The sequence below is a fragment of the Oncorhynchus mykiss genome, chromosome 16, assembly GCF_057628025.1.
Source record: "Oncorhynchus mykiss isolate SJ-2025 chromosome 16, ASM5762802v1, whole genome shotgun sequence".
NCBI classification, from domain to species: Eukaryota; Metazoa; Chordata; class Actinopteri; order Salmoniformes; family Salmonidae; genus Oncorhynchus; species Oncorhynchus mykiss.
In genome coordinates, this window is record NC_143037.1 from 44,999,500 (window position 1) to 45,019,522 (window position 20,023).

Below are 20,023 nucleotides of genomic sequence, written 5' to 3' on the forward strand. Positions count from 1 at the left end.
TCTGTGGCTGTTGGGTCACATGGCTGCCTCTGTCACTGGAGGCCTTGAACGTGTGCAGGATATCATGAACTCGGCAGATTATCAAGGTGTTTTGGAGTGCAATGTTCAGGAATTTTTTAGGAAAAGTGCAAGGGTGACAATTTATTTGGCGGCAATTGTACATGCAGTGGAAAATATAGTTATTTATAATCTGTGCTCTTGCCGCTTACATAGATACAGGAACTGAAAGAAAATGTCTATTTCAACTTTATTTTGTTAGCGTGTGTAACAGGCAGGCATGGCAGTAACAGAATACATAATCAAGACTTATCAAACGACGCAACATGTTCTGTAATGCACAGTATATGCTTATGTCACATGGATAGTTGACCTGTGGTCGATAAGAGAAAGAGTGAATGTGTCAATGTGCCTATATCTAATAATGGTATACCGGTGTAAAAAAACTATTGGGTGGCTAAATCTGGCGGAATGAAGGACCATGTAAAAAACTGTTGGTAGCTAAATCCGTCTAGAAGGACCATGTTGAAACGGTTGGCTGGTATGCCCTCACCTTCTGAGCAGTCGGCTATGAATGCCCCCATATTGGTTTGGTTCTGCCCACTATAGTACGGTCTGGTCAGAACATGATTTTGAGGCCCATACTGAACTTGGAAACAGCTATGTGTGTTGGGGACCATTTGAATATGTTTATACACTACAATCACCAAAGGTATGTGGACACCTGCTCATTGAACAGCTCATTCCAAAGTCATGGGCATTAAGATGCAGCCCCCTTTGCTGCTATAACACCACAAGTGCATTAGTGAGGTCAGGGCTCTGTGCAGGCCAGTGTAGTTCTTCCACAAAGATCTCGACAAACCATTTCTGCATGGACCTCATTTTGTGTTCGTGGGAATTGTCATGCTGAAACAGGAAAGGGCATTCCCTAAACTGTTGCCACAAAGTTGGAAGCACAGAATTGTCTAGAATGTCATTGTATGCTGTAGCGTTAATTTCCCTCCACTGGAATTATGGGGCCTAGCCCAAACCATGAAAGACAGTCCCAGACCATTATTACTCCTCCACCTAACTTTACAGTTGGCACTATGCATGCGGGCAGGTAGCATTCTCCTGGCATCCGCCAGACACAGATTCGTCCCTCAAACTGCCAGATGGTGAAGCGTGATTCATCACTCCAGAGAACGTGTTTCCACTACTCCATAGTCCAATGGCGGTGAGCTTTACACGACTCCAGCCGACGCTTGGCATTGAGCATGGTGATCTTAGGCTTGTGTGGCTGCTCGGCCATGGAAACTCATTTCATGAAGCTCCCTACAAATGGTTGTACTGCGGATGTTGCTTCCAGAGGCAGTTTGGAACTTGGTAATGAGCGTTGCAACCTGAGGACAGACGATTTTTACACGCTCCAGCACTCGGTGGTCCCATTCTGTGAGCTTGTGTGGCCTACCACTTCGCGGCTGAGCCGTTGTTGCTCGTAGGTAGCATCCTATGACGGTCCCAGGTTGAGTCACTGAGCTCTTCAGTAAGGTCATTCTACTGCCAATGTTTGTCAATGGCGATTGCATGGCTGTGTGCTGGATTTTGATACACCTATCAGGAACGGGTGTGGCTGACATAGCCGAATCCATCAATTTGAAGGGTTGTCCACATACTTTGGTATATGTATGATTGTGGTAAATCGAATGACTTGGAATATTATTGTTGTGGTTCTAAAAGACAAATATCTGCACACATGTAAAAAGTATTAGTTAAGGGTTATAACTATGCAATATACATACAGTACCAGTCAAAAGTTTGGACACACCTACTCATTCATGGGTTTTTCTTTATTTGTACTATTTTCTACATTGTAGAATAATACTGAAGACAAACTACGAAATAACACATCTGGAATAATGTACAGTGGTAAGCAAAAGTATTTTATATTTGAGATTCTTCAAAGTAGCCATCCTTTGACAACTTTGCATACTCTTGGCATTCTCTCAACCAACTTCACCTGGAATGCTTTTCTAACCGTCTTGAAGGAGTTCCCACATATGCTGAGCACTTGTTGGCCGCTTTTCCTTCACTCTGTGGTCCAACTCATCCCAAACCATCTCAATTGGGTTAAGGTCCGGTGATTGTGGAGGCCAGATCTGATGAGGCACTCCATCGCTCTCATTCTTGGTCAATTAGCACTTACACAGCCTGGAGGTGTGTTGGGTCATTGTCCTGTTGAAAAACAAATGATAGTCCCACTAAGCGCAAACCAGGTGGGATGGCATATTGCTGCAGAATGTGCCATGAATTCGAAATAAATCACTGACAGTGTCACCAACAAAGCACCCACACACCATAACACCTCCATGCTTCACGGTGGGAACCACACATGCGGAGATCATCTGTAAACCTACTATGCGTCTCACGAAGACACAGCGGTTGGAACCAAAAATCTAAAAGTTGGACTCATCAGACCAAAGGACAGATTTCCACCGGTCTAATGTCCATTGCTCGTGTTTCTTGGCCCAAGCAAGTCTCTTCTTCTTCTTCTTCTTCTTGTCCTTTAGTAGTGTTTTTTTTGCAGCAATTTGACCATGAAGGCCTGACTCACACAGTCTCCTCTGAACAATTGATGTTGAGATGTATCTGTTACTTGAACTCCATGAAGCATTTATTGGGCTGCAATTTCTGAGGCTGGTAACTCTAATGAATTTATCCTCTGCAGAGGTAAATCTGTGTCTTTCTTTCCTATGCTGGTCCTCATGAGAGCCAGTTTCAACTTTCAAAGTTCTTGAAATGTTCCAGATTGACTGACCTTCATGTCTTAAAGTAACGATGGACTGTTGTTTCTCTTTGCTTATTTGAGCTGTTCTTGCCATAATATGGTCTTTGTATTTTACCAAACAGGGCTATCTTCTGTATACCACCCCTACTATGACACATCACAACTGATTGGCTCAAACACATTAAGGAAATAAATTCTGCAAATTAACTTTTAACAAGGCACACCTATTCATTTCAAATGGATTCCAGGTGACTACCTCATGAAGCTGGTTGAGAGAATGCCAAGAGTGTACAAAGCTGTCATCAAGGCAAAGGGTGTCTACTTTGAAGAATCTCAAATATAAAATACAATGTAGAAAATAGTAAAAATTAAGAAGAACCCTTGAATGAGTAGGTGCATCCAAACTTTTGACTGGTACTGTACATGTAGATGAATAATTGACAAACAGCATTAAGTTTACAACATGTCTATAAAGGGCTATAAACACAGCATCAACATAAACATTCACTCTTGGAGAGAGAGAAAAACAAATTACTTGGATTGACAACCTCTCTCCAGCCTGGTGCGAGAATCTGCAATTTTATCAGATCTGGCAAGGTGCCACAGGGTCATAAATTACTCAGAGCATGAGCAAGCGCCAAGAACAGTCTGTGATGAATTTAGAAGCTCATCCAAGGCAATAAACCTCCTCATTTTTTAAAATTAACTAGGCAAGTCAGATAAGAACAAATTGTTATTTACAATGACAGCCTACGGCGGCCAAACCCGGACGATGCTGGGCCAATTGTGCGCCGCTTTATGGGACGACTCCCAATCATGGCCAGATGTGTTACAGCCTGGATAATAAAAGGCAACTATGGAAAAAGCTGAGATAGCATGTGCATGCCAAAGACTGTTTATTAGGGGTGAAACGGTTTGTGTATTCTTATCGAACCGTTCGGAACAGGGTCCAGGGTGCACGGTACACACTGCGAACCGAACAATACATTAATCATATAGCTAGGAAAATATATACATATTCAATTGTAAAAAAAATCACCCAAAAGTGCCAATCTGTGGGGTTTGGCGAAACACAGCCATAGCAAAATTCATAGCGGCAGATATGAGACCCTTCTCTGTGGTAGAGAATGCAGGGTTCAGAAACATGTTTAAAGTGTATTAATCTAGCATCTCAAAAAGCAATGTCATTGAATCCATTATCTTGCCTTCTAGCAAAGATCAGGAGGGTGGTATCCTTCTTTCATAACAGCACAACTGCTGCACATGTTTTCAAGACACAACAGGAGATGCTGGAGCTGCCAAACTACAAACTAATTCAAGATGTCCCTACTAGATGGATTTCAAGCCATGGCATGGTTGAGAGATACCTTGAGCAGAAAGTTGCAGTGTGTTCTTACACTGACTGATCAAGCTGTGAGGAAGAATGTCAAAGATATTGTGACTTTGTCTGAAAATGACATAAGACTAGCAGAGGAAGTTATCAAAGTGGGCAAACGTCTCAAAACAGTCACAACACTGATATGCACTGATATGAGCATTTCATCGGTTTCCATGGTCCTGCCTATGAAAAACAATGATCCTGAACTCAATGGTGGCATCTGATGAAGATGAACCTGCAGTAAGGGATGTCAAGACTGCGATCAGAGTTAACCTGGAGCCTAGATATGCTGACCCTGGTGTCCAAGACTTCTTACACAAGAGCACCGCTTTGGACCCCCGGTTCAAGTCCCTGCTGCACCTGGATGCTGCTGCTCGTCTGAGAGTCGACAATGAACTCACAACAGAGATTGTGACCAATATACAACAGGTTTTGTATTTATTTTGTTCACGTGACACTTATTATTTGATTAATTAGTGATTTAACAATTAATTACAAAGTAACAATTAATTACAAAGTAATAATTGTAATTGTCATAAGTGTCTGATATATATTTCTAACAACAAAATCATATTTTTAAAGCCACTTCAAAGATAGTAATTTTCATCTAATTTAATTCTGCAGGGTCAAGATACAGATACCACACGAGCAAACCCCTCTCCAGAGACGGCAGACGTTCTCCTCCAGAAAATAAGTCTACCATGGCGGAGCTTTTTTGGGGAGTTGTTCACAACCCAGGAGCAGGGAACCAAGTCAAAGGTCAAGATCATAGAGGAGGAGGTGACCTCATACAGGGAAGTGTACTGTATTTCCCTGGATGCTGATCCACTTACATGGTTGAAGACCAAAGGGTTAACATGTTGCCATGTTAGCAAGGCACTACCTGGCTGTGCCTGGGACCTCTGTCCCTAGCGAGAGGGTATTCTCCACAGCCCCTCTGACATTGTCACAGCAAGCTGATCTGTGCTCACTGCAGATAATGTGGATAGACTAATCTTCTTAAAGAAAATCTTGAAAATCTGATAGAAATGTTGTTATTTTTTCCAAGTAACCAGTCTCAAGTGGTCCTATTTTGTTTAAGACACTGCTATGGGACTTCATTTTGATATATGCTGCTGGACTATGCACTCTTGTTGAAGTTCTGTTTTAAATGACTATTTCATTTCATGTTATAAGGCAGGCACTGCTGGTTTTTGTTGTCCCTTTGTTTCCACATGCTCCTGGGAATTCAAGCTACCCATGTTTACTATTATAATCAATGGAAAATCTAAATACAAATGACATATTTCTCAGGCATTTATTTTGGCGATGTATCGAAACCGTACCGAACCTTGACACCACTGTACCGTATCGTACCGAACCTTGACACCACTGTACCGTATCGTACCGAACCTTGACACCACTGTACCGTATCGTACCGAACCTTGACACCACTGTACCGTATCGTACCGAACCTTGACACCACTGTACCGTATCGTACCGAACCTTGACACCACTGTACCGTATCGTACCGAACCTTGACACCACTGTACCGTATCGTACCGAACCTTGACACCACTGTACCGTATCGTACCGAACCTTGACACCACTGTACCGTATCGTACCAAACCTTGACACCACTGTACCGTATCGTACCGAACCTTGACACCACTGTACCGTATCGTACCAAACCTTGACACCACTGTACCGTATCGTACCGAACCTTGAATTTTGAGAAACGTTTTACCCCTAATGTTTTTACTAATAGAACAATTAAACCACTTCTACAAAAGTACTTGTGCAATCAATGCAATAAAGACACTTATGGCAATACAAAATAATACTATATACAATAAACAATACACAAACCAGTATTGGCAACTCTAACATTCAAATAAATGTTACAGCCATCTAGTAGAACATATGGTTGAAACTTATCAAAGTAACATTAAGTAATTAGTGGTAATTATTATTGTTAGAAAGCATGCAACACCCCCATTAAAACCCCCCCTGCAACTTAAATTTCAATGCAAGCACATCATTCAGAGACATTCGTGTCACTGTCGACAACTAAAAGTTCTCTGAAACATGAGTCTTCTCCCTTCGGTAGACGATAACAGTGACCTGAATGGGCGGGTGCAAGTGTCTAGATGAGCATTTCCAAGCGCTCTAATTGGTTGGGAATAGCAGGGCTAGGATAACTAAGGTAGGCTGAGCAGCTAACCTAACGGGATTTAAGGGAAACTGAAGGGCCTGTGAGGGGAAGTTAGGTAGAGGGGAAAGGAAGGCCTTTTTATTTTTTACTGGTGTTATATTTTGTTTATGTTATACTCTACATAAACAGTACATTTCCTACTGCCTAACACATTAATCAGTCTGATTCCACCAGTAAAGCACATACCAATTCAAACATCCATCACCACAGTGGCATGTTACCTAATACTCATTATAAACTGGGTGGTTCGAACCCTGAATGCTCGTTGGCTGAAAGACCTGATTTCAGACCATATACCATGGGTATGACAAAAAAGTGTACTGGTCTAATTACATTGGTAATCTGATAATATTTGTGGAATATAAAAATACTTGCTTGATATATGTTTTACAGTTTCTTTAAATACTTTGAAAATGCAACGTATTTCTATGTGAAAACTGAAATGGTCTGTCTATTCATTGTTTTTCCATTTTAGTAGACACTCTTATCCAGAGCAACTTACAGTAGTGAGTGCATAATTTTTCATCCTGGTCCCCTGTGGGAATCAAACTGTCACGGATCCCTCCGGAACTTTCATTACGCACACCTGTCCCCTATTCACACTGATTAGTACTTGTATAAGTGTGCCATTTGGTTTCCATTGGGTGGTCGATTATTGTTACAATGTTCGTTGGTGAGTGCGAGTACCTGTTTTTGTGCCATTGAGGATTGCGCAGATGATTACGGGTCTCGTCCCGTGTGTTAATCATTGTGCTCGTGTGTTATTTATTCGAGCATACACAAAACAGCCCTTATTGTAAGTGTTTCTAAAATCCCCGATGGGAGAAATGAATAGTGGAAAAACGATTGGAACCATTTCCCTGTTTGCGCAATGGGTTTTATTGGTACAATGACTCATACTGTGGTACTCGATTGCTTAAGTATATTGCATGCTATGTAAAACCTCAGTAAGTGACTGACAAAATATATCAATAGAAAATGTAGACCATCTAGGCCAGTGGTAGTCATTGCACGGCCCGCAGGCCGAGCAATTAATTTGTGGCTCGCTCTGATTTACCTATTTTCCATTCATAATATATAACAATGATGCAATTTCAATTAAATGTGTTTAATGCAGGCCTGAATCACTTTTGTTGAATATATCTATTGTTCCTTGGACGGCCGATAGATAGCAGTATAGCACAGCTGTTGAACATAAAGGCCGAAATAGAACACAACTGCTCGGCTACAGCGACTGACACATATCAGTTTGCTACTAGCTAATTTTGCAGTCTGGTCGACGTGGATCGATTTATTGTAAAAAAAGAAACGTAAATCTATTGACAATGAAAATGAGGGGGAAGCTATGAACGAACAACCGCCGGAGAACCAGGAAAACCAGGAAGATGGCAGCGGGGAAATGAAGCTAGCTAATGCAGCTAACGTAGCTAAGAGAAGTATGCGGTCGATTCAAGAAGAACACAGAAAGTTCCAAGAGAAATGGACAGACAAGTATTGTTTTGTACTGCATGATGGGACTAGCTCACTGTCTTATTTGCCAGAAGGCAGTCAATTGTTTTAAACAAGCACATTTAGAGAGTGACATTTCCAGTCACATCATGCCCACTTTGACAAAACATGTCCACCGGAAATTCTGTGAGTTGCTGGAGGAATACCAGACAGGATACGGCGACTTGATATTTCACAATGAGGTGAAATGGCTGTCTCCTGGCAGAATTTTGGATAGATTTCTCTCTCCTCCCTCAAATCTGTGAATTTGTTGCCAGAAAGAGGAGAAGAACTAAAGTGGATGATCCACAGTTGATATTAAAGCTGGCTTTTTTAACTGACATCACCTGCTACCTGAACATGGTGAATCTCCAGCTCCAAGGGAAAGATAAAACTCTGGACAAAATGCTGCGTGTGGTCACAGCATTTCAAAATAAAAACCACCACACTGTTCATACCTGACAGACAGTTTGTTAATTTCCCAAAACTCAGAGCAGTCACCACATCCAACAAAACCCAGACATACCGCAACATTTTAGCTATGATGCATTTGTGCGTGTGTTGGAAGAGTTGAAGTTGGAGTTTGCGTCAAGATTCAAGGATATGATGGAGTACAAGGAGTTTTTCAACTTCATTGAGAACCCCTTCCATGCGCCAGTGGCATCTCTGACCCCAGTCATCACAGCCCTCTGTCCTGACCGTGCTGGCATAGAGAGTGAGATAGTGGAGCTGCAGGCAAATGACACATTTCAAAGTGAACTAAGATCAGGTGTTACCCATTTCTGGAGCCTTGTGTAAGACACAGAGTATCCACTTCTGAAGCAGTGTGTGCAAAAGGTACCATTTTTTGTCAGCACTTATTTATGTGAAGCAAAATGTTCAACAATGTACATTGTGAAACAAAACAGAGAAACAGACTGACCAATGCACACCTGGATTGCCTCACAAGAATAGCAGCAACAGACTATACATTTAGAATTAATTCAGTCAAGGAGCAGAAGGGACATTTTCACTCATCCAACTACTGAGGTAACCCTTAATATGGGTCTTATACATGTGATGTAGCCTATTATATATGTGTATGTGTGTGTGTGTGTGTGTGTGTGTGTGTAAAGTCCCTTTATCAGGACCCTGTCTTTCAAAGATAATCCGTAAAAATCCAAATAACTTCACAGATCTTCATTGTAAAGTGTTTAAACACTGTTTCCCATGCTTGTTCAATGAACCATAAACAATTAATGAACATGCACCTGTGGAACGGTCGTTAAGACAATAACAGCGTACAGAGGGTAGGCAATTAAGGTTACAGTTAATAAAACTTAGGACACTAAAGAGGCCTTTCTACTGACTGAAAAACACCAAAAGAATGATGCACAGTGTCCCTGCTCATCTGCATGAACGTGCCTTAGTTATGCTGCAGGGAGGCATGAGGACTGCAGATGTGGCCATGGCAATAAATTGCAATGTACTGTGAGACACCTAAGACAGGTAGACAGGACGGACAGCTGATCGTCCTCGCAGTGGCAGACCATGTGTAAACAACACCTGCACAGGATCGGTACATCCAAAAATCACACCTGCAGGACAGGTACAGGATGGCAACAACTGCCCGAGTTACACCAGGAACGCACAATCCCTCCATCAGTGCTCAGACAGTCCGCAATAGGCTGAGTGAGGCTGGGCTGAGGGCCTGTTGTAAGGCAGGTCCTCACCAGACATCACCGGCAACAACGTCGCCTATGGGCACAAACCCACCATCACTGGACCAGACAGGACTGGCAAAAGTGCTCTTCACTGACGAGTCACGGTTCCAGATTTGCGTTTATCGTCGAAGGAATGAGCGTTACACTGAGGCCTGTACTCTGGAGCGGGATTGATTTGGTCTGGGGCGGTGTGTCACAGCATCATCAGACTGAGCTTGTTGTCATTGCAGGCAATCTGAACGCTCTGCATTACAGGGAAGACATCCTCCTCCCTCATGTGGTACCCTTCCTGCAGGCTTATCCTGACATGACCCTCCAGCATGACAATGCCACTAGCCATACTGCTCATTCTGTGCATGATTTCCTGTAAGAAGAGAATGTCAGTGTTCTGCCATGGCCAGCAAAGAGCCCGGATCTCAATCCCATTGAGCATGTCTGGGACCTGTTGGATCGGAGGTTGAGGGCTAAGGCCATTCCCCCCAGAAATGTCCGGGAACTTGAAGGTGTCTTGGTGAAAAGTGGGGTAACATCTCACAGCAAGAACTGGCAAATCTGGTACAGTCCATGAGGAGAAGACGCATAGCAGTTCTTAATGCAGCTGGTGGACACACCAGATACTGACTGTTACTTTTGATATGGACCCCCCCCCTGTTCAGGGTCACATTCCATTTCTGTTAGTCACACATCTGTTTAACTTGTTCAGTTTATGTCTCAGTTGTTGAATCTTGTTGTTCATACAAATATTTACACATGTTAGGACTGCTGAAAATAACGCAGTTGACAGTGGGGACGTGTTTTTTTTTTACTGAGTTTATATATTTGCGATGTGCTGTAAATCAAATCAATTGCATGTGCTCTATTGCTCCGAATTTGCTCTCAATTGATAATATTGGAAGAGAACGTACAACAAATGTAAGTTCTGTGCCGGCCTCTGAATGATTGTCTCAACCCAAAGTGCCCCCTTACAAAAAATAGTGAGTAACACCGATCTAGGCTATGCATTCTCCATTTAACGTGTTGCTCGGCGAGGCTTGTGCAAATTAATAGGTTAATTGCGCAAGGACGGCAGTTCTGCTGTAGTAGTAGACTGGGACTCCTTAAAAACATACCACTTTGTCCGAAGTGATTTTCGTAGCAGTGTTAGGAAAGCATTTTCGCTAACCTTAAACTAATTCTCCTAACCTGCTGCGTGATTTCTCCTAACCTGTAGACTACCTTTCGTTTCTTCTAACCATGTGCATCCGGGGTTTTAGAATCAAACAGATGAATTAACGAAGTGAAACCTTACCATATAAACAAAGTAGCTGAGTGAACTGGTATATTTCCTAAATACAAGAACGTGGTTGAGTAATACGAGTGAATAATTTACTGCAAAATTCGCTTTGCCTGATACATTATGTTCTTCATTTGTAACTTACCTTTGGTTTGTTAAATACTATTTGCTCTGTAAAGTGTTCTGCCATTGTGAAAGCTCTCCTGTGACTGCCGATGAATGTGAAACTGCTGATAGCACAGAATGAGTGGCGCGAGTTCAAGCTTCTCCCGGCAGGGCTAACATTCCCATTATATAGGCAGGCCTACATGGCTAGCGCGACACGCCTTGATCCAACCCACCACAACACTGAGCACAGACGTGAATTCAACAGCTATTCCACGTTCCAGTCGGTATTTGGCATAAACGCGCTCGTAAATCGAGTTTCTCCACCTCTATACATCTATTAAGACCTATGGATATTTCATGGTTACAATATTTCCACGATGTAGCCAGTAGAATAGTTGTGGTGTGTAAGATTAGCAGCACAGGTTAATCCTATGCTTAGAGGGTTAACAATGACCTGATTAGGCCTATATCCTGTCCAGAGCTACTATAGCCAGGACTGTACTTCTGGTAAGGAAACACATAAAGGCCTAATGATGATGATAAATGTTACATCAAAACCATTACATTTGTATTGGTGGTGCCACACTGTGGTGTAAGGAAATGGGGACATCCATGGGACCCATGTGTCAGGTCCTCTTACAGGAGCTTGTGGGGTCTGCCCTGGGGCCACTATTGAATGTGCTCTTCTTTGTGTTAAAGTTCAGCATGATGAGTATATTATGACAGGTTCCATGTTTGTCAGTCTTAACTGTGAGTTGTGCTTGATAAACTGACTGAGATGTCCATCAAGTGCTGGGCCACTTCCTGTCACTGGGCAGGAAATAGGTGCATCCTACAGTCAACATTACAAACGGACATCTTTCTAACAGCATTGCCATCAGGTACAGTAGGCTATTAATGCCATACAGACAGTATACACCCTTGCAGTATACACACTGTTAAATTAGTTCTGCCTGCATGGCTCGTTTATATTAATTTGTTTGTTTGTTTTATTTTGTAACCTTTATTTAACTGAGCAAGTCAGTTAAGAACACATTCTTGTTTTACAATGACGTCCTACTCCGACCAAACCTGGAAGATGCTGGGCCAATTGTGCGCCGCCCAATGGGACTCCTGATCACTGCCGGTTGTGATACTGGGATCGAACCAGGGTCTGTAGTGACAACTCTAGCACTGAGATGCAATGCCTTAGACCGCTGTGCCACTCGGGGAAAAAACAGTTGCAGTTGCATATTTTTTTGTATAATGCCTATTCTTTGACACAGATTATTTAGGTTCTAAAAATCAAGTGAAACAGTGTGGCGTTAGGGTAACCCACTAACAGGTTGTTGAAATTCACAACACTATTAGGATGTAGCACCCCCCTGTGGTTGTAATCTGAAGGTATGCATAAGTGGGAGAACTTGCACAATTGGTGGCTGACTAAATACTTTTTTTGCCCCACTGTTCAGGTAGCCTACTGTATCACATGTTGTCAACATGAACTGATCATCATAGGCTTCATATTCACAGTACATGTTTAACCAGTGTTGTGTGTGATAAATCAAAGTGGCAGTTGTATATGTCTCATGTTGTTTTTGTTCTACACAAAACAGAGATTTGTTTTGTGTTCAAGTTGATTGAGTCTGGTCATGTGTGTGATAGTGGTTGTAAATGTGGACAAATCGTAAGATTTTTTAAAACCGTTTTTTTTTTACCCACAATAAAAAATCTAAAATAAACTTTAAAGAAGTGAACTGTCCCTTTAAATAAAAAATGTCACACTTTACAACATGTACACATGTTCTCCTCCCTGGAGTGAGGGCTGAGACAAGAAAGAGCCAAAACCGCAAATAATCGGGATATTTAAGTATTATGGTTGTTGATACTAGTTCTGACAATGGTTTTGCCAAATCAAATTGAACAATTTTATGACAAAAGAACTCAAAACATGGCAAGAGACAAGGAACGTCACCTGACCTGGAATTATACTGGGTACTATATTAACTTGAAAGCATTGACTGGCTGTGTCATAACCTGTTCAGAGTAATAAAACCTTCATAACACAGTGATGTGGCCCTCATTGAATGTGTATCCTCATTGAGTTCAAATTCACAGTGAATGATTGACAATGCCATTCAAATTGTAAGTTACAAGTTGTATTCAATGCCAGTTTGTGTCATTCTGGGGCCCTCAGCAACGAAAAGAGGTGTGATCCATCACACACGTTCCCGAGCTGAGCTTCTCTCACAGCAACTTTGTTGGCTTAAACATTCCCATAACATTCCATGTGCATTGTGTCACACAATATGTCATGCATTTTCACAGCAGCCCACTACCATTCACATCTGTCATCACATATTCATTCATTTTAGCAGTGGTTTGCATTGTAATAAAGGCTAAATCTCAGTTGAATTCTCAGTGGTTTCAGTGTGTTAGATGTCTTCAGTATGCTGTATGCAGTACAGTACATCTCCACCACTGTAGTAAAGGGCACAGTCTCAGCTAAAAAATATTGACACACTTCACCACATGTTAGGAAGTGGTCTCACAGATGAATTTGGTCCTTGGACCGTATTTATTTGTTCTCCAGTTATTTGTAGTAACTGCGGCTAGAAATGGATCTGTTGTTGGTTTAGGTGTGTCTGAATGCATTGCACATGGCTATTTCTACAGTATGTTACCTTTCCATAAACAGATGTAATTATCTTTCCATAAACAGATACCTTTGTGTACCGAAGGTTATTTGCGTAACCCCGGTTCTCTGATATTATGAGTGAGATATCTCACAGTGGGATTCACCGAATCTCTAAGCAGCTTGAAGAATCAATCATACATGTCTGTCAGAGACAGACAAGTCAAGTGGCGAATCAGGGAGCCCCTCACCTCATACTAAAGAGCCACTCTTGTGAGTAGGGGAATGTGGTGGGGATATCTCACTCATAATATCATAATATTCTCTTTCAATTATTTGTTTCAATATCTCACATATGGGATATATGGCCAACTCCCGTATCGCACATGCTTTCTGAAGCCAGGTATTCTCAAGGTTTCAATCCTCAAAGGACACTGAGGACACTGCGCCAAAGACTGTGTAGTGATGTCTAGCCGGTAGAACCTCAGAAAAGTATGAGGGGATGCCCAACAATCTGCATCGCAAATCTCCTGCAAGGAAATGCCCTTAAACAGGCGAGGCAATGGCAATTGTAATTGCTGCTGACCTTAGGCATAAATGCAGGTACCAACGGTGAGGTGAGCTGACAGTGCGTGTTGCTCACACACTCACATTGCGGATGGAAGGGCAACCAGTAAAACAGTCTTAAAGAATAGATATGTAAGCAAAGCTCTCCCTTCACGTAATGACATAACAAGGGGTGTTTACCCACAGTCTTATTGTCGAAGTCGATATGACAGGCCGTGATAGCGACTATGTAGACTTTAACAGTGGAGAACACCCTCCATCTGTACAAAATGTCCTGCAGAAAGCATATAACCTCAGACACAAAGCATTGGAAAGGAATTATCTGTTTTTGGTCACACCGCTTCTCAAAAACGCACCAACTTTTTCCCTACAGTGAGCTTGGCGAAGTAACCCTTAGCACTCTGGAAAGTCTACATGACAGAGAGACAGGCCTGTCGCATCCAGCATTAAAATCCCCCCTATCCAGAGCTTGCTGTATCATTGTGGGGCTACCAAGATGAGGGATGAGCATTCGTCCCTCACTCTGGCTACAGTGGGGAGTGTGAGGCAGAGGGGAGGAAAAGCGTAAAGCAATACCCTCAGGCAAGGGTGTGCCAGTGCATCCACCCCCAGAGGTGTGTCTCTTTCTAGCTCGAAGAACAACGGGAAGTGCACGTTTTCTTTGCAATGTGAAGAGATCTATTGATTCTTGTCCATATCTCTCCCAGATTTGTTTCACCACTTGAGGATGGAATCTCCATTCCCCTTGTTGGAGATTCCCTGTGGACAATAAGTCCACTCCTACGTTAAGTATGCCTGGGACATGAGTCGCGCAGTGTAGTGACAGTAGGTGTGCTTTTCTCAGCAGAATAATTCTGATTGATGGTCTGTGTAAGCGCAGGGAGAGAGTGCCACCCTGGCGGTTAATGTATGCCACCACAGTGGTATTGTCTGTTTTGATCAAGGCGTGATAATTCCGAAGGGAGGGTCGAAAGTGTCTCAGAGTAGGAAACACTGTCAGCAATTCAAGGTAGTTTATATGAGAAATTCAGCATTGTGGGATCCACAGTCCGTTTATTGCATTCCCCTCTTGAACGGCACCCCAGCCCGTAAGTAACGCGTCACCACTATCCCCGTTGCCACTACCCCTAGGGGAGTGCCCAAAACAAAGACCAAGGGGCTCTTCCAGTGACAGAGAGCTGAAAGACAAGCAGAGGTCACCTCTATCTGACGGTTGAGGTGATGCTGTGTACACAGATGCTGGGCAGCACTGGAAGTCTCTCATCCTCAGTAGGCCAAGGGGTACTACTGAGATGGAGGACACAATCAACCCCAGCACTCAGACGCACGTACTGAATGTGACCCGAGCTCCCCCTGTGGAACAGGGAGAGGAAACGCCGGGACGACCCGATGCGGTCGCCAGAGGGTGTTGCCTGATTAGAGAGAGAATCCAGCATCACGCCTAGGTCTTCTATTCCCTGTTTTGTCACAAAACACTTATTTTTCAGATTGATATTGAACACTGGCTCGGAGACGTGGGATAGTCGTGTCTCGTAACACTTGCTCCCACATGGAGACTCTGAGCCCCTTGTTTCTCAGTGGTGTGAGAGCTGCCTCTATACACTTGATGAACCTTCGGGGAGCTAGCGCCAGCCCGAATTGGACAGCGAGGTATTTGTTGGCTGTGCCTTGAAAAGCAAACCTTAAAAATCTCATGTGTGCTGGCAGGATGCTTATGTGAATTGTCCCACAGGTCAACTGAGAGGAAACAGTTGCTTTGACAAATAGAGAGAGACAGCATGTTAAACGTAAGAGAACCCCTCCTCCCTTTTTGGGAACCAGGAAGTACCGGGAGTAGAAGCCGAGGTGGCTCTCGGCGGCTGGTATCACCCCGATAGCCCCTTTGTGTAATAAAGAGGAGCCATCCTCTTTATGCGTGTCAAGTCGCCAGTTGCTACTGAAAGCGGGTGGACTGCTGTCTCTACACCCTTCATGACCGTGGACCAGATCCAGGGCTGGACTGCACAGAGTTCCCAGCTCTGGTGGTGAGTAGCCCACAGGTCGACAGACTCTCGCTTACTAGTGGTGCCGCAGCACCCTCTGTATTTTTGCTCGGTGTCCTTGGCAATACGCTTGAATACAACAGAGGTGTAGCCATGATTCCCGGGTCTACAGGACAGCCAGAAGTTGAAGGGGTCAACCTCCTTCTTTCGAAGTTTGCACTTTTTTTTTTTTTTTTTTTTTGAATTTTTACCCCTTTTTCTCCCCAATTTCGTAGTATCCAATTGTTGTAGTAGCTACTATCTTGTCTCATCGCTACAACTCCCGTACGGGCTCGGGAGAGACGAAAGTTGAAAGTCATGCGTCCTCCGATACACAACCAACCAAGCCGCTGCTTCTTTAACACAGCGCACATCCAACCCGGAAGCCAGCCGCATCAATGCGCCGGAGGAAACACCGTGCACCTGGCCACCTTGGTTTAGCGTACACTGCGCCCAGCCCGCCACAGGAGTCGCTGGTGCGCGATGAGACAAGGACACCCCTAACGACCAAGCCCTCCCTAACCCGGGCGACGCTAGGCCAATTGTGCGTCGCCCCACGGACCTCCCGGTCGCGGCCGGTTACGACAGAGCCTGGGCGCGAACCCAGGGACTCTGATGGCACAGCTGGCGCTGCAGTACAGCGCCCTTAACCACTGCGCCACCCGGGAGGCCCTCGAAGTTTGCACTTCTGACGCAATGGCGGCGACAGCTGGCCCAAACAGTTCCTTTGGCTCGACAGGAGCGTCAAGGAAGTCTGCTTTCTCCTTGTCAGACAGGCTGGACAAGTGGAGCCACAAGGTTCTCTCCCCTGACACCGCAAGGCTCATGGCACGGCCAAAGCCTTGAATGGCACCACTGGAGGCTCTGAGGTTGAGATCTGTGATGACACAGATCTCATCCCAAATGTCTGTGTTAGGCTTGCCGACAACTAGGAGATTGTGAAGGACCCGCGTCCTTCTACCAAAAAGTCAACATTTCTGCTGCACGTTCTGTACGGCTGTCGAATGTTACATCCCTGCTGCTGGCTTACCAGGCTGATTTAATGCTAGAGATTCACAATCTCCTAGTTGTCGGCAAGCCTAACCCAGACATTTGGGATGAGATCTGTGTCATCACACCAATTTCCTGATAAGCGATCCGTCTTATCAGGGCGAGAATTGCCTGTCGGTGACAAGGCACTAGGGTTGAGGTGGCTGACCAGTGACAGCTCGACCACCGTTGGCTTGCCGTGGCCCAGCTCCTCCATGTCTTTGACATTCATGCTGTCAAAAAGTTCATTTGACACTCGACTCAACAGACTTGTGTGATTGGTTCTTCGAGCTGCTTAGAGATTCTGTGAATCCCACTGAAAAATGTTAAAATGAATAATTGAGAACCCTGGCTGCCCAAAATGACTAGTTTGTTGGTTGGCGTCCAAGTTATTTGTCCTGGTTTTGTTCTAACCATCCTGTTTCTATATACTCCCTATATATTACAGGACAAATCATAGTTTACACAGATTGTCATTCACAGGCCTGGACAAAAATATTTCCATCCATGTTGCTGCTCAGACCATGCCAGATGAGACAGACAGTGTTGCCTTCCTACCTTCCTAGCTAATAAACCTGCCACTTGACACTCGACTCAACAGACTTGTGTGATTGGTTCTTCGAGCTGCTTAGAGATTCTGTGAATCCCACTGAAAAATGTTAAAATGAATAATTGAGAACCCTGGCTGCCCAAAATGACTAGTTTGTTGGTTGGCGTCCAAGTTATTTGTCCTGGTTTTGTTCTAACCATCCTGTTTCTATATACTCCCTATATATTACAGGACAAATCATAGTTTACACAGATTGTCATTCACAGGCCTGGACAAAAATATTTCCATCCATGTTGCTGCTCAGACCATGCCAGATGAGACAGACAGTGTTGCCTTCCTACCTTCCTAGCTAATAAACCTGCCACTGCGGCTATCAAGGTGGGTGGGCGGGAGCTTCCCGGTAGTCGACAGGAGTTTCCTAGCAGACAGACTAGGACTGCGTCCCAAATGTCAACCTATTTCCTATGTAATGGGCTACTTTTGACAGGGGCCTGTAGTAGTGCACTAAATAGGGAATAGGGTGCCATTTGGGACAACGCCTGGGAGAGAGTGTAGTGCCCCACCCTACTGACGTCACCAGGTGACCTCCTGGTCAGGACACTGTCCTTATCAGAATGTTTAGCTGTTCCGGAGTGTCTGTGACAGGCCTATGTGATTTTCACACATTGAACTGGAATGCCTGGAATCTAGGTGTCATTTCCTTCAATAGCAAAACATCTTGGCTGCCCGGAGACTATCCCTCCGTGTTGGAGAGTTGGAGAGCTCTCTGTGTCTACATAGCTGAACTGTCTAAGCACATCTGGACCACAGCTGGGATTAAAGATGTGGCTTTATTAAACCTGTTTTGATACTGTATCATTGCTTGTTTTGTTTTCCCTCTTCTTAGTTAATTGTCAGTTACCAGAAAAGTATTTATTTGGGTTTTCTGACAGTACTGTGCAAATTTCAGACAATATACAGACAATATAGCATGATGTAACAAATATGCAACTGTAGCATTTCCTATAGATTTCAAGAGGTCAGGAAGCAATCTTCACGCAGGAACACATGTCCAGGGCCACACTTGTAGTACAGTACACCCCGAACTTAAAATAGTATTTCTCTCCAGCTGGTGTGCATTACTTTATGCTAATGTTAGAGCACTTTCTGGCCTGCCAAACTTTGCACCTGCAACCTCCTTATCCTCCTCCTTGCAAGATTCCTAACCAGGCTGTTCAAGTCCATGTGCAGACTGAGACCTCCACCTTTCCTGCTGATGCTCTGTTTGGTGCACCTTTTAGCTCGGTGGAAAGACATAAAGAGAGGCTTCATGCATTGCAGTAATCATGTATACTACAAACTCTTGGTCGACAGTGATTTAGGCATAGTCATTTGGTAACATTTCAGAGCTTAAACAGTTAAGAAAGAACACATTGTTTCAATGTTGAAGTTGGATGAATTTACAGTAAACCTTGGGAGGAAAACACATCTTTCACATCGTTCATTGGGCTTTATTCTTCCAGACTGAGTGAGGAATGTGGAAGAGCTAAGGCTTATGTTCAATGAATCAGGAATACTCGGCCTGTGAGTTTCTCTTTAGTTTAGAAGTTGTCAGTAAGAGCGCGATGTCGGGCATCATCTCTGCCATGAGCTTTACTGGAATAATGAGTCAATGTACAGTACCAGTCAAAAGTTTGGGCACAGCTACTCATTCAAGGGTTTTTCTTGATTTTTTACTATTTTCTACATTTTAGCATAATAGTGAAGACATCAAAACATATATGGAATCATGTAGTAACCAAAAATGGTTAAACAAATCTAAATCTATTTTATATTTTATATTACTCAGAGTAGCCACCATTTGCCTTGATGACAGTTTTGCACACTCTTAGCATTCTCTAACGTGAAGCTGGACCACTTTTGCTATTTCTGAACTAATATTACCTCACACACACACACACACACACACACACACACACACACACACACACACACACACACACACACACACACACACAGAGGCAATGTGTCTTCCGAATCTTGAAGATACAAGCATATCTGCCAGTCTTGTAAGCTTAAACATGGCACTGCTCGGAAGCCTGAGGCTGTTGTTTCAGAGATGCACCTGTGCCAAAACCTTAGACACCAACTTCAGAGTGCACTTGGCACTGTGTGTGTGTGTGTGTGTGTGTGTTTGTGTGCGTGTGTGTCAGATACTGCCCTGGGGGAGAGGTGAGATGTATTATTTGTGACTGTTGCTGGCCACAGCTTATTGACTTTCATTCACATTCAGATCCCTCAGAGCACACCAACTAAGTGCCACCCAAACCCACTAACCATAAAGCTGGCAGACCT

The 20,023-nt window shown here is 43.7% G+C and overlaps 1 protein-coding gene across 1 annotated transcript in view; it reads right to left on the reverse strand.

Annotated features, from left to right (window-relative positions):
- LOC100136795 (adenosine deaminase) overlaps positions 1–11,427 on the reverse strand; it is a 31,935-nt gene extending 20,508 nt beyond the window's left edge. Inside the window, exon 1 of the mRNA XM_021566004.3 lies at positions 10,946–11,427. Coding sequence (XP_021421679.3) covers positions 10,946–10,990 — 45 coding nt within the window. The 5' untranslated portion in view covers positions 10,991–11,427. The remainder of the gene's footprint in view (positions 1–10,945) is intronic.
- Between the last annotated feature and the right edge of the window lie 8,596 nt (positions 11,428–20,023).